Source organism: Marmota monax, unplaced genomic scaffold, assembly GCF_021218885.2.
Source record: "Marmota monax isolate L192 unplaced genomic scaffold, Marmota_monax_Labrador192_F-V1.1 WCK01_AAM20220418_F8-fsc00031, whole genome shotgun sequence".
Lineage (NCBI taxonomy): Eukaryota > Metazoa > Chordata > Mammalia > Rodentia > Sciuridae > Marmota > Marmota monax.
The window spans coordinates 19,344,262-19,359,712 of record NW_026695197.1 but is presented as its reverse complement, the minus strand read 5'-3'; the positions used below and the strand labels follow the sequence as shown (position 1 = coordinate 19,359,712).

General features: G+C 48.3%; 1 protein-coding gene across 3 annotated transcripts in view; it reads left to right on the top strand.

Moving 5' to 3' along the window:
• The window catches only part of Myo5b (myosin VB), a 312,210-nt gene that overhangs the window by 229,624 nt on the left and 67,135 nt on the right, over positions 1-15,451 (top strand). For all 3 annotated transcript variants that reach the window (XM_046428405.1, XM_046428404.1, XM_046428403.1), the window contains exons 18-20: positions 8,521-8,632; positions 12,291-12,502; positions 14,124-14,280. In XM_046428405.1, the coding sequence (XP_046284361.1) occupies positions 8,521-8,632; positions 12,291-12,502; positions 14,124-14,280 (481 nt within the window). The remainder of the gene's footprint in view (positions 1-8,520; positions 8,633-12,290; positions 12,503-14,123; positions 14,281-15,451) is intronic.

The window sequence follows — 15,451 nt, the reverse complement described above, 5'->3', positions numbered from 1 at the left end:
GGGCTTTACTTCTGGGGTCTGGCGTGAGCTTTATGTAGAAAGCTTTAGAATGAAAGGTTTTTGGCTCTGTGGATCTTTCCCCTCAATCTTTCTCCTGCCCGTCTCACACTATACGGAGTATCCAGCCCTGTGCTGGTCCCTGCCCACCAGGAGCCCACAGCTAGAAGTGACACAGGCTTGAAGCAGAGACCACCACAAAACCAGTGTTAGATGTGGGAGAAACTGCACCTGGAGCTGGGCCTGGAAGAGTGGGGAGGGTAAGGATCCGTGGGGAGGAGTGGGAGGACACTGCCAGCCAGGGAGCACCCAGGAATGGACAGCAAGTTAAAGAGGGCTTCCCTGGCCACCCAGTGCTCCGTTGCAACTGCTCTGTCCCCCATTCATAGCCTGCTGGCACACCAGGTGTGCTCCTCCCCTAATTCAGACTGCTGCTTCTTGGCAGCTAAGAGCATGTGCCCTTCAAGTCCTTGGACCCATGAGGAAGGTGGCTTCTCCTACTGTGTGTTCCACCTGGCTGCATTCAGAGTTGCCAGCAGGGTCGAGATGCCCATACCTTGCTGGCCTCTTTCAAGGTGGCAGAAGGACGTCTTTTCCCGCTGTCCTAATTGTTTCAGACTTCTTTCTTCAGGTAATTACAAGTACATCTGTACCTTTTGTTTTTGTACTTACAGGTGTTATGGGAAGTACAAGGAAGTACAGGTGTATTTCTGGTATCACAGAAAAAGTTGCCTGCCGCGGTGATGTGAGTGGGTAGGCTCAGATCCAGGATACACCCTCCCTCTGCAGCCTTGCATTGGCTGCCTTAGCACATTTTGCTCAAGGGTCCAGGAGAGGGTTTCCTCCCTGAAATGCCATGGGAAATGTTCAGTGTTGGAAAGTAGCACCATGATTTTTATGGCCCTTGGTTAGTCCTGAGGTGGAGTTGGACCTTCCAGGCTATCTGGTCTAGATCCTCCCCTTATCCTCTTGCCACTCCCAGGCCACGGCACCTAGAATGGCAATTATTTGGAAGATGAGAGGTGGTGGGGATTGGAGCTGAGGGGAAGCTCCCACACTGGAATCTTTAGACTCGGCCTCTTTGCTTAACCTTCTGCTCTTGCCAGCCATGGTTACTGTTTGGGTGACCTTGCTGACGACGAAGAAGTAAACAGTGCTGCTGCCTAACTGCTTGATCTAGGAGACTGGTATGTGGGCTATATTTGGGATGAATCAAGTGAAGTTTTATGAATGCCTCATGCCCAGCAAGGTCTCAGCTGTGGAAGGAAATCAACCAGTGTAATTGAGCATAGAGAGATTCATTTGGAAGATCTTCAAGGGACCGGAAAGATGTGAGTGGAACCTAGGCTATTGGGAGTTATCTACAAAAAGAATCGACCTCTCCACTGCTGAAAACCCACACAGCAAAGTGACTTCACTCGGGCTAACTTGTCAAGCAACTCACAGCTTTGCAGAGCTGTTTCCCAGGGATACTTGAGTGGGCTTCTTTGATTAGGGGAATTACAATTTATGCCATTTTCCTGCATTTCTCTTGTGCACAGGCCCAAAGGGAGGAAAATGGCTAAGGGGAAGGAAGTGCGTGTGGAGTCCAAGATCACAGAGATGGTCTTCACAGGGCCGTTGCCCGTGTCCAAGCTTTCCAGGCACAGTGCCTGCATCCCACCTAAATGTCCACCAACTGATGAAAGGATAAAACACCTGCATCCCTGGGAGAATTCTTACCCTTGCTCCTAAATTAAAACACATCCAAAGTGCCTAAGTTCCACCAGGCCAGAGGGGATGACTGTAGCATTGCCAGCCGGCAGCAGCTGTCTGTGGCAGCCTGTTCCCCTCAGACTTCAGGCCACCTGTCTATTTTTATCCTCCCTAAGAATTATGGCTCTCTGGGTGTCTGGCTTAAAATGAAAACGTGTCATTCAATTTGAAATGCTGTGCAGTGGCTGAGAAAGATGTTCATTGTATTGTGCGTAAGGCACGATGATGACTGCCCTGTCCTGGAGAGAACTTCGCCCTCTCGGCGCCCTGCCCCTCCAGCCTGAACGGACACCTGCCTGCCTTTTCTGGGGCTCACACAGGTCTGTGACTGGAGCCACTGTGAGGCAAAGACTGTTGAACCAGAATAAGTGAGGGGGGAGGGGAACTCTTGGTATAAAACAACCAAAACAAAACTGCATAAGCCTGTTCTTCACTTCAGCTCGTCGTCATGAAAACAGTGGTGCTTTCTTCCAATTTCTCAAACTTGTGTTTCCCTGTCCGCAGCAAAGCTACAGAGCTGGTTCCACACTCTGGGAAGTCTAGGATTCTTGTCAGCTCCAAACTGACATGAACTGGGTTGGCTGCAACATTAAGCTAAGAAAACGGCGAGAAAGCACAGGACACAGAAGTAATTTTCATATCGAGGGTAGAAGGGCTCTGTGACCTTAAGGGTCAGCTTCCTTGCTAGAAGGCAAGAGACCGTGCACCCAGAATCTCTTTATAGGGGACACACAAAGGAGTTTGGATAATGTTCTTCACCAAATAAGGCAGGGGATAAGGTTTCAAGGGGGGGTCGTCCAGTCCCATTGGGTAATGCCCAAGTCCAGGGCTAGAGCAGACCTCTTTGTAGAGCGAGGTGGAGGCCACTTGCATTGCACAGCATAAGGCGTGCAATGCCAGACCAGCACCCCCTTACTCAAGGCTGAGAGAGGATCCTCGGCTTATGGGCAGGTGGCCTCCCACACAGGACATTGGGGTTGGGGGAGAGGCAGGTGGCCCGTATTGATGGTGGCGTAAGCTGGAGAGTGAGTATCCTGCAACCTTTGCCCTGGGAACCCTTTGTGAGGGTTAGTGCTGAAGTAATGAAAAATCTTATGATTATGTGTTCCTTGATGACAGCCACTCCCAAACCTCATCTTTTTCATTCCATCGACTTTCTGTTGGGGTATAATTCATATGTGATAAAATTCACTCCTTAAAGTGATTCAGTGATTTGCATCGTAGGCAGCAGTGTACAACCATCGGCACTGCCTCGTATTTTCATTACCCTGAAAAGAAACCCCGTAAGCAGTGGCTGCTCCTCTCCCCCTCCTCCCGACCCTGGCAAGCATGAACCTTTCTATTGCTGTAAATTGGCCTTTTCTGGATATTTCGTATAAATGCAGTCATATGATATGTGGCTTTGGGTCTGGCTCCTGTCACTTGGGACTTTCCAAGATGTGTCCATATTGTAGCATGCATCAGTACTTCTTTCCTTGGTTTTACAGAGTACCGTTTCATTGAATGAATAGACCACATTTATCCTTTCATCGTTGATGGACATTTAGGTTGTTTCCACTTCTTGGAGAGTATGAACAATACTGCTATGAATAATGTGTATGTGTTCAGGCATATTTTTTCCTTTTCCTTGGGTATATGCCTGGGAGTGGAAGTGCTGGGTCATATGGTAACTTTGCTCATACTTTTAAGGAACTGTCATGTTGTTTTTCACAGCAGGTGTGCCATTTTACATTGTCACCAACAGAGTGTGAGGGTTCCCATTTCTACACATTTTTACCAACACTCACTGGCTATCTTTTGACTATAGACATTCTAGCAGATGTGTAATGATAAAGTTAATGATAAGTATCTTTTCATACGCTTACTGGTCATATAATGTCTTTGGAGAAATGTATTTCAAATCCTTTGCCCGTTTTCCATATTGGATTATTTGCCCATTGTTGAATTGTAAGTTCTTTCTATATTCTGGATATGAACTACATATTAGACATAGGACTTCCAAATTTCTTCTCCCATTCTGTGAATTATTTTTTATTTGTGCAGAGTATAGAAGGAAAGAAACACATCCCATGTCAGCATGACCAGGACTCTTTGACCTAAGATGAATGACAGCATGATGAGTATCCAGGAGTATAGGTTGACCTACCTAATCCCAACCTGGGAGCCCTGGTGGAGCTCTCCACTGTTTTCTAAGGGGCCCTTGGTATCACCCACAATGACATCTTTAGGGATTCTTGTTGCCTGATGTCATAAGTTTTTGTGACTTAAAGCCTCATACCAAGGAGCAACACTTGGGGTTTGTTTAATCCGGCCACTACCCACACAAGGAAACCTGCCCAAGAGGGAAATATAAAGTTCTACAGCTATGGCTGTTACACCCTGACTGTTCGCCCTGGTCCACTGGGGCCCTCTCAGCCAGGCATAGTCCTCTGCAAAATGTTCCCACGGGTTGATCCAGTGTGAGGCTCCAGACGGGAGCTCAGCCAACTAGAACATCACCCCAAGCTGCTGTTCACTGTGCCAGGCAAAGCAGCTCTGCCCTCACTGAAGCCTGAGGAGCTCATTGTGGGAGGCAATCTTCCAGACTGGGTCTGACCAATGCTTGTCTAACCCGGAAGCTGTCATAGGCCCTGAGCTTTTCCCACACACCCACCTGTGACTCTGAGGCCAGGAGGGCACCTGTTCCCCAGCAGGCCAGAGCATACCAGGTGAAGGAGGCTTTTATTCAAGAGAATACTGAAGTTGAGGATGCTCAGCCAGGCCGCCTAGCAGAAGAGCTGGAATCCAGGGCAGGCGAGGCTAGGGAGAATTCCATCCCTGTGGTTGCTGAGACTCATTGAGCACAGCTGGGACCTTGTCATAGACACAGGAGGGGTCTCTTCTCCTGCCAGTCTGTGGAAAAGAATGTAGGAGCAGCCAGGAACGGGAGTGGATTAAAGGATAACTCTCAGCCATACTGTGAGGGGAGGAGAGGACATGTTCCCCTGATGAGGGCAAAGACGGCAAGAAGGATCCCCACTGTGGAGGCAGATGGCAATTGGGGCTGGTTGTTCTCTAGAAGTCTTCTAGGACTAGAAGAATGTTCCATGGCAAACATTTTGTAAATGAGATTTTTTTTTAACATCTGATGATCAGGGGTGGAGTAATGATGATGGTCCAAAGAAGCTGTATATCCTGTGGACACTGAAGAATTGCCACCTCAAAGCCAAGAGTGTCCTCCTCGGTCAACACTGGTAGAGAGAAAAGGTTCAAATGGTCAGGAGTCTGACCATTTGATGGTCAGTAAGAAAACTTTTTAAATGAATAAGCAATTAGATATAAAGATTCCATGCAGGTGGGTGCTGGGGAGTCTGAGACCCTGGCCTAAGGAGGCTGGAGGCTAGAGACCAGCAGAGGAGCCACCTATGTGTGAATAGGTCTGTGTAACAGAAGGCAGAAAGCCCTAGGACCCATAGAGCTCACGAAGAGCTCGTGTGCTGTGATTTCATCTGTGCAGGCCTGGGCTCTGAATGGCATCTCCCCATTTTCATACTATTACAGTGAAACTATACCCAGAGGTCCCCACCTAATCAGAAAGTCCCATTGAGTTCTATTTTTGAAGACTCAGAATCTTTTTAGCTTTGCTTTGAAGGTTTTCCTATGAGGTGAGGGTTCTCTCTCTGGGAGCACGTATTTGATTCTGGGTCCTGTGAAGAATGACACTTTTACAAGCCTTAGGCCCCGATACAGTGGAGGCGTGCCCCTTTGGATGCCTCCAGAGGGAACATCCACCCAAAACAATACTCGGTGGACAGTTGGGCGTGCTCTCATCAGCTTTACCCACACACCTTGTCCTTGGTATGGGTTTTTCTCAACATGTTTGCAAGAAGAGGAGAGGGATCACACAGGAAGCATGAGCAGTTGAGATCTTTGGAAGCTTTGCAGCTTTCCATCACTCCATGTAATGAACTCATTGGCTGCTAGTGAGATGTTTTTGTCAGGCAGGTACCTTTGTCTTGCAGGTAAGGGAAGTAAGGTATTCCGGGCCAGGACTGCAATCATGCTGCTGGCCAAGGTCAGAGTCAGACTTCTATTCTTGAAGCTCATTCCAAACTGGCCCTGATGTCTTTGAAGTCACATCTCCCCACACTCATGATTTCCTTGAATTGTGGATCTGTCGGCACTAAGACTTTCAAATTAGAAACATTTAAGGGTTTTGGCCCAGCTAAATGCTGCCTTAATTATTTCCCCAGCAAAACTGCAAGCTCATAGGGGGAGAGAAGTGAGTACACAAATAACCCTGATGCAGAATGGGGGAAGTGCCCAGCAGCTGTGAAGGGAGAGCCCACATGGTGGCGCGAACCTGTAATCCCAGCAACTCTAGAGGCTGAGGCAGGAGAATGGCAAGTTCAAAGCCAACCTCAGCAACTTGGATCCCAAGCAACTTAGTGAGACCCTGTCTCAAAATAAAGGTTGGGGATGTGGCTCCATCATTAAAATCCCCAAGTTCAATCCTTAGTACAAAAATAAAAAGTGGTAAGCCCCTGACCAGTGAAGACTGCATAAGTGAGTCGAATGTTGACTGGTGGTCATGGGCAGCAAGGAGAACTAGATTTGTGAAGCCCTTTCTCTTGTGCATTATTCTTTCTCACCCAAACCCATCTTTCCCTGTGTGGAAGTATCAGAGAATGGTCTACATCTAAAACTGGGAGGGAGTCTGGGGAAGAGATTAGGGAAACGGTAGCATTTGCATGATTAAAAGACAAAATACACATATGTTAGCAACTTGTCAATGCTGGCTGTCTGGTTCACAGTCCTCTGGAGTGAATCATCCAAGAATCAGAACTTGGGAGTTTTCTTGACACTTATGCATGATTGAAATAATTGAAGCAGCATTTATCTGGTTAATAATCTTCAATGTGTCCAATAATAAAAGTGCCTGTTGGAGATGGCCAGTGACTCAGTCCCTCCACAACTGGAAGGTGAGGAAGTTTCTGCTCAGTGAATGGAGGAGCATTTTCCTGGCCATAAGCAGAGGCCAGGAGCTCTAAGTGCCCTCTGCCCTCCCTTCTGAAGGTAGTCTGCACGGACAGTGAGCAGGCCTTGGAAAGACCCAGGAGCTCTAAGCAGAATGCTTCCCTCATTCCTAGTGTGCTACATTTGTGACAGAACCAGTTGAAAGCTAAGGGGCATAGAGACAAAGTAGGATTGCCAAGGTTGGCCCAGGGCAATGGGATTTCCTTTTGGGGTTGTGAAAATGTTCTGGAATTCAATTCTGGGGATGGTTGCACAACTCTGCAAATGTATTAAAAATTACTGAATTGGACACGTTAAAAGGCCAAATTTTATGGTAAGTGCTAGCTCACAAAAGCTTTTATTAAAAGAAGCAATCTCTAACTAACCATGCTACATAGAAGAAAAAAGCTTAGAAAGATGAGGAAAAATGTTATTTTCTACTCGCCCCTTCTCAGAGACCCACGGCTATGTTAGCAATCTTCTACCAAACCAAGGAAGGTAACCATGATGGAGGAAGGTGGAGGGGAAAGAGCAGGGAGCTCAGCCTGCATTTTCCTTTGTGGCCCAGGCTGTCATGAGATCCTGGAGTTGAAGCAGAAGAGTTCTCAGGGGTCCTGACACTAAGCAGCACATTTCTCTAGAGTCTCCAAAGGACTCCCTTTAAAGGCCAAGAGCCCCAGGGAAAGGGATACAACCTGCTGACATTCTAGTGACATCTTAGTGTTAATGAACCAACCTGAGCTGTGCTGGTCCCCTAGCAAGGCCCCAGTGATGGAATCGCACAACACCTGTTGACTCCCAGAGGAGGTGCACACAGCAAGTGCCCCTGGACACCGGGCATGTCAGTCCTCTTGATGCCTCTGAAGATGAGAGCCAGGGCTGGCTGCACCTCCAGGGGACAAGGATGTAGCAAAGGGTGGGGGTGCACTGTATTGACTTTTGGAGGGACATAGACAGACTGTCCTTCCAGGCAAGAGTGGGTTGACTCGGTGTGCAGTTACAAGCTTGCAAGCATCTCTGAAAATGGTTATGGAATTGAGCTGGGGGCATGCTGCGATCCTTGGCTGTTCTCATGAGCAAGTCGGCCCTGCTAAGGGAATAGTGAGGACTGCATTCATTAATATAGAAATCAGAGGCAGAAGGACAAACTTAAGGTCCTCTTAAAGACACTCTGCCAGAACACACAACACTGCTTCCTTGCATAAATAGTGGATTATAAGTCTCTCCAGTTGTGTGACGTGCTGGGTGCTATCTTTATAGGGCACTATAGTAAGGAGAAAAAAGGAATTGTGAGCAAAATCAACTGGGGAGAAAAATGTCTCCTCCTAAACTTGATCAAATATGAATAAATTTATCCCTAGGGATTAGGACATGGGTGCTTGTTATTTGCTAGTGTATACTTTTCTGTATTAAAAAATGTTTATAATGAACAGCGTCCATTCTATAAGAAGAAAGCCAATGTTCTAAAAGCAAAGCTGTGACCATGTGCCTCTGATAGCAGTTGCAGGGAAGGGAATTCCACGTGCTTTGGTGGAGACACTGCTTGTACTTAACCAGACGCATTCTTAACCCCTAGTGCTCCAGCCCTAACTCCAAGAATCACAACACTGTAATCCTCAAAGGGCTGTAGGTGGACCAAACTCTCCTGGGACTGGTTTTTGCTCCCATGAGAATGATTTTGACCTTATGAGATGGCATCTGAGATCACACATGACCCCTATGTGGCCCAGAGGCAAGGACTTGTCACCTGACACACCTTTGCTCGCTCTCCAGGTGGACCTACCATGACTTCTTCAATCGGTACCGAGTGCTGGTGAAGAAGAGGGAGCTTGCCAACACAGACAAGAAGGCCATCTGCAGGTCTGTCCTGGAGAGCCTCGTCAAGGTGAGCTGGGCTCCAGGGAGAGTATGACCAGGAGACCCTGAGAAGAGAGGGTGGGGGTTACCTGCTGCTTTTTCCTTCATCCTCCTTGGAACTCCTGTTGGAGATGTTTAGTGGATTTTCCTACATGGAGAAAAAAACGGCCTCTTCACCCATAGAGAGGATCTGCTAGGCTTTTCATGTCTCGGTACACAGGAAAATGTAGTTGGTGGTACAGCTCACTGGAGGCACAAGGAGACTCCCCCTGGCTGCCGTCTCTGGCTCCTCCATAGCTGGGCTCATGTACACCTGGTGGGGTCTCAGATCTGGAGCCCAGGTCAGCAGAGGGAAAAAGCTGTTTTAATTTGTCATTGCGTAGCCAGCCTCAGATCGTCCTCAGATACTTGTTTCAGATAAAGTAAAGGAATTTGTGTGTGTTTTTTTTTGTGTGTGTGTGTTTTTTTTTTAAATAACCTGAAATCACACCTGACAGTTGAGACAGGAGAACTATGAAAGAGAATTAATAGAGGAAAATTGTTAAACATTTCAATAGTTCAAGAAAATTCAGAAACACTAGAAGAGTGTGATAATGTTTTGTTGAAGTGTTAAATCATGTCAAGAATCTTCCTTTTAAAAAGGTGGTAAAATAATTACCTCAAAAATTTTAAAAATGTCAAGTATTTTGCTAGAAAATCTACTCACACGGGATGGTTTATCGTCATATGATTAGGAGTTAAGTTTGTGTTTTATTTCATAAATATATTCATCTTAACATCATTTTAGCTACTCAAGTTTGTATCTTTGGACAGACAGTGCAGAATACCGTACTAAATGAATATGGTTTTAAGCACCATTTTTAAAAGATAGAGCCCAAATACCATTCACCTTTGCCACCCCCACCCTTTAAAAAAAAAGAAAACAGCCTGGTTAATTGAGGGTTGTTTAGTCAGATTCTGGTTAGCTGAAGTTTTGGCTGTGTTTCATTTGTCAGTGTCTATTTGAACATCTCTTTTCTCATGGGTGAGATCAATCTGTTCGGGTCGGCTGACCTTGGTTAACATGGTAGGAGTCTTCCTCCTCACTGGTACCAGAGCTGGCCTCTCAGTGTGCAGTCCAGGACTGCCAAGGATTCCTCTACCATGTGGCTGCCTTCTCTTCCCCAGGTCATAGCTGCCTTCTCTCCCTCTTTCCTGGATTTCTCCAAGGTTATTAGCAGAACCTCTTATTCCTAAAGGGACACACACCTATACCATGCTCCCCTCCTGCTAATGGGACTGCCTGGGGCCTGACTCCTTGATGCACTTAGACCACTGGGCCTTGCTGGGCACAGCTGCCTCTTCACAGATGAGGAGTAGCCTGCCCACTTCCTGGTGCTTAGCTTCATGGCTGACCCTGCTCTCCTGCTGTCCTGGACCCAGCACTTGCCTATAGCCCTTCATGTCACTCTTGGGGCCCATGTCCTTGCTATCCCATGTTTCGGGTGCATGCAGCCTTCCCTTCAGGGGAACTGTCTCTGCATTGACGCTCCCCCCTACTTACAAGCACTTGGTATGACACAGGGAACCCACCAAACATTTGTGGGATGAACACACAAATGGCTTGCCTAAAGGCAAATTAATGAGTACATGCTGTTTCCTCTGCCTGGAGTGCTTTTTCTATTACCTGCCTGCCCAGGTTCTCCTCCCAAACTGAGCTCCAAGATACTTCCTGGTCTGAGAAGTCCATTCCTGGCCTCAGGGGGGAGTTAGCTACTCCATGTTCTATGGGCCAGCAGTGCTTGATGCCTGTCTGGCTTTATTGCCTTTATGCCCTCATGTTGCAATTGAAGGTTTGTCTGTCATTTCCCAAGACTGCAAATGGGAAAATGGCAAGGCTCTTACTGTGGCTGTGTTCCTACCATGATTCCTGGTTGTCACAGGAAGTATGAGTTGGCGCTGGTGGCTGTGCGGGACTAACTAGATGAGCCCATCATGATTAGAATCCTGCAGTAATGGCTCATCTCGTGAGGAAGGTGCAGCTTTATCTGTGAAGCAACAGGATGGCTTGGAATGGATCACTAAGGTTGTTTTCAGCTCCCTCAGTCTGAATCTTAGATAAAAATTAACACAAGATGTTTGATCCAATAATATGCTAACAGAATAGTAAATTCTGGGGATTAGAGGCACTTGGGTGTATTAGAGATGCATGGGGAAAGAAGAGTATGAAGAACAGGCTGCTGGGTGACTGGAGCAGGTGGGATCCCCTAAATGTCCTGTTGGTGAAGGCCAAATCACCCCTTCCTATTTATTTCCAGAATAACAAATGAAGCATGCATGCTATGTTTCCTGGGATTCAGCAACCACCCCCCCTTCTCTCATTCTGCTGAAACCAAGTAGCTGAGCTTGTCCCCGATTCTGACCCCTCTTGCTGAGCAGGACTCTCCCCACACAGGGTAGCAATCAAAGCATGGCATCTGCTGCCTGGAAGCTTCCTGGCCCATCCAGCCCTGTGTCTCAGTATGAGCTACAGGCCCACTGGAGGTGTGGCCCCAAGCAGACACAGGCATGAGAACCAACCCAGGCCCCACCTCACCTGCAGCCAGGCCCATGGAGAAAACAACCAGTGATACCCCAGCTGGAACTGTGTCTCAAGCTCAGGCAATCTAAGCAATGCTGCCTTCCCAGCGTGGAACCCATTCCTGTCACCTGCATAGGGATTAGCCCATGAACGATGGCCCAGCATTCCTTCAGAGCCATTTGCCAGTGTGAAGCACATTCTTGTGTGTCCTCCACAGACTTTGGCTCAGTCCCTCATCTTGCCATGGGCTTCATGCCAGTGAGCATGTGGGATGGCAGTGGATTTGCAGAGCTTCAGGACTTCATGGATTAACTTTCTCAGTGTTCTTCTCCAGGTTTATCCACAGCCCTCTGGTCATCTTTTCTCATCCACTGGGGTGAATGCAGGGAAGGGCAACTAATTTCAACTTAATAGATATAATTAAGATAGTCATTACATGTTCAAAAACCAGTTTTATTTGGCGATTATTTATACTCTGTAATTTGTGTACAACTGCAGCCATTTAAAGATAACCTTTAAAACATTGACCAGATAAGGCCAGTGCTTTGCTCAGAACCCCCAACACATGGCTCCCATCCCAACTTTGTACCAGACTTGCCAGGCCTTTCATGACTGGTTCCTCACATCCATCCACCTTCAGCGCCCATGCTTAGCCGTCCTGGCTCTCGTTCCTCAACATGCCTGGGTTGTTACCAGCACAGGGTGTGAGCATGTGCCCTGCTCCTTTGAAGAGTTCCTCTTTGCTGCTTCTCTATGGCTGCCCACTTGAGTCCATTCAGATCTTTGCTCAAAGAGCACCTCCCGAGGGGCCTGTCTTCGGCATCATTTTTAAACACCCCCTGTTTGACTTTCTCCCTGATCCTATCACTGTCTGAAAGCAGGGAGTGGCTTGTTGGCTTCTCTGTTGCCCATGCTTCTCCAGGCAGGCATCTTTATAGCCCATCCTGGTGACTCGCCCAGCGCCTGTGATGTAGGGTGGACCCATTGTCTGTCGAATGAGTGCTCTGTGTGTGTACACCCACCTTGGAGGGCCACTTGAGATCTAGTGGGAAAAACTGGGTGGCACGGGGCAGGCTGCCACACTGCTCACTGATGACCAGCCAGCTCTTCTCCCTTCCCCATGAAGGATCCCGACAAGTTCCAGTTTGGCCGCACCAAGATCTTCTTCCGGGCAGGCCAAGTGGCCTACCTGGAGAAACTGCGGGCCGACAAGTTCCGAGCAGCCACCATCATGATCCAGAAAACCGTCCGCGGCTGGCTGCAGAAGGTGAAGTACCGCAGGTTGAAGAGGGCCACCTTAACCCTGCAGAGGTACTGCCGAGGATACCTGGCCCGCAGGTGAGCAAGCCCAGGTGTATCTGGGGCAGGGAAGAGGGCAACTGCCTCTCAGCTAGGTGACCTCTTGTCCATAATTAAAGCAGGTTCTGTGGAGCCCTGTCTGTTCCTGGGCTCTGTCCCAGTGGGAGAGCATCCCTCTAATGCCTTCTCACCTCAGGAATTTGGTCTAGTTCCCAAGTCAGGTGCCCCCCAACTGCCCCCATCCCACCAACACCAGCCTAGAACCTAGTTTTTGTACAAATCACTTCCTCTTTACCTAAACCCTACAGTAAAAATAATAAGAAAAAGAAACTTACACCTAGAATCTACCCTTTCCATCACAGTACACTTACACGTAACCTCACTCTGTGTACCAGGAACTTTTGGAATCCTTGGAGTTTGTAATTAGTCTGGGAAGGTCCTAGGAGGACATTTTATGAGTTGCTGCACTGATCCAGTACAGACAGGGTATGACTTGCCCAACCACAGTGGCTCTTTGCCAAGATGACAGTTGGGCTCCCCTGCCCAACATTTATGCCAGCCTGATACCACGCAGAGGAAACTGCTTTCACTGTTCCCTTCTGCTGTCCACTGGGGCAGGCATGGCCTCCTGTAAGCTATATCTTAGGCCCCTCTACAGACTCTCCTGGGATACCCCAGGCCTTCACAGGTGGATCCACTGCCAGCACCTTCTCTAAGAATTTTCTCTGGAGAAGAAACAGTAATTGCCCCAAAGTCTTGTGTTTGAGAGTCAAAGTTTCAAGTGGCTGCTCAGCCATCTCTGCTAGAGAGCACATGTGCAGGAGTGTAACAGACCTGACCCGAATTCTCCCTGCAGAAAGCCTGTAATCCAGGGGCACATATCTGAGGAAAGCAAGCACAGGGAGCTGGACTAGGGAATTGTGCATTTCACCAAGTATGAGCATCTGGCCTGGATGGTTCTTCTGAGGTTGTGCTAAATGATTTCTAAGGATCTTTCTAGCATGGGACATTGTGGACCTTGGGCTGAACACTTGCTGTGAGCCTGGAGCAGAATAAGATTCTTAAGGATGGGAGGCATCAACCTGGCTGTTTTATTTGGGAAATGAGATGGGGAATGCAGGGATGAAAGAAAGAAGAGATGCTCATAGGGCTTCCAGGGGAAAGGGCCTAGGGAGATGAGAAAATGGGGAGGAGAGGTGGGGGCCTGAGGAGATTCAGTCATTCAGCAGATATTTGCTTACTGCCTGCTTTGGGGGGCCCTGAACTAGATCTAGGGGTGCAGAATGATTGAGATGTAAACCTGGGCATCCCCAAGCCTGGAGAGGCACAGGCAGCAATGTAAATGCATGGAGGATGGGGAGCACCAAGGGTGTGTTGCAGGGGACTGCCCAGGAGCTGAGAGTAGTCGGGTAAGGATCACAGAGGAGGTCAGACTCAGACCAAGGCCAATGCTGGTGGGAAGTCTTTTGGGAACCCCAAGAAGAAAGGGAACCCTACAATTCTGAGCCTATGGATTAAGTGCTGTGTTTGTGAAGGACAGTGAGAGCTGTCCCGGTAGGACCATAGTAGGGAGGAGCTTCCTTTGCAGACACCTCAGGGGCCTCGGTGCCAGCTGGCCAGCGTGCTCTCCCTGATGCTACTCACCCTCTCCCACCGACAGGCTGGCCGAGCACCTGCGAAGGACTCGGGCAGCAGTGGTGCTCCAGAAGCAGTACCGCATGCGGAGAGCCCGCCTGGCTTACCAGAGGGTGCGCAGGGCTGCCATTGTCATCCAGGCCTTTGCTCGGGCCACATTCGTGCGCAGAATCTACCGCCAGGTAGGTGGCCACCCTGAGGGACTCAACAGCTAGAGTCCCGCCTATAGCAGCAGTGAGTGTCACCCACAGGAACATTTGTTGGCAGCTACTTTTTTCTGAATCTCTCACTTCACATGTCTGCTCTTACCAAATCCTTCCCGAAGTCCTGCAAAGAGGGAAGGTGGTGTGATGGCCTTCCCCCTTGACCCCTAAGCTGCCCAGAGGAGCTCAGTCTCCTGCCTCAGGGCACCTGTGAGCCAGCGGCAGAGCCTAGTGACTGACCTAGCTTGTTCAGACTTGAACAGGGGGTGGTACTAGGCCCCAGCAGACTGAGCCCTTTCTAGAGTAGAGGCCTGAGGCCTGCTGAGGTGAGGCCAGGGGAGGGCCGCTGTCACCTCCCTGCTGAGTCATTGCTCTTTTTTTTTTTTTGAATTTTTTAATATTTATTTTTTAGTTTTCGGTGGACATAACATCTTTTTTTTTAAATTTTTTATTGTGGGTTGTTCAAAACATTACAAATTTCTTGACATATCATATTTCACACTTTGATTCAAGTGGGTTATGAGCTCCCATTTTTACCCCATATACAGATTGCAGAATCACATCAGTTACACATCCATTGATTTACATATTGCCATACTAGTGTCTGTTGTGTTCTGCTGCCTTTCCTATCCTCTACTATCCCCCCTCCCCTCCCCTCCCCTCCCCTCTTCTCTCGGGCCATTGCTCTTTGCGTTACTCCATCGAGGCTGAAATCCTGGGTTCAGAAGCTCTCGATCAGCACGTTCCTTCAGCCAGAAAACTGTGCAGCTGAAAGCACGATGCTAATGGGAAAGTCAAGTTGGAAGCAGGTGCCCGAGATTGTTTGTTTCCTAAAAATGAATATTTGTGCTTTCTATGATCAGAGGTGTGAGGGTTTTTTTCCTAAATGATAAACCTAAAACACTGAATCAGTGATGACAGAACAAGCATGACCCTGTGATGGTGGATGCACCTGGTATAATGGAGTCCCAGGCCAATGGGAGAAGGTTCCGTGACTTCTGGAGTGACTGATAATGGTGTAATGATGCATCTGTGATAGGGGCAGGTGACATTTTTTAGGTAACCAGTAGGGGGCAGCACGTGCAAGGAGCAAGCACTGAGTGTCTTGCAGCTGTGACACGGGGTATGTAAACTCAATATTTTATAGGGT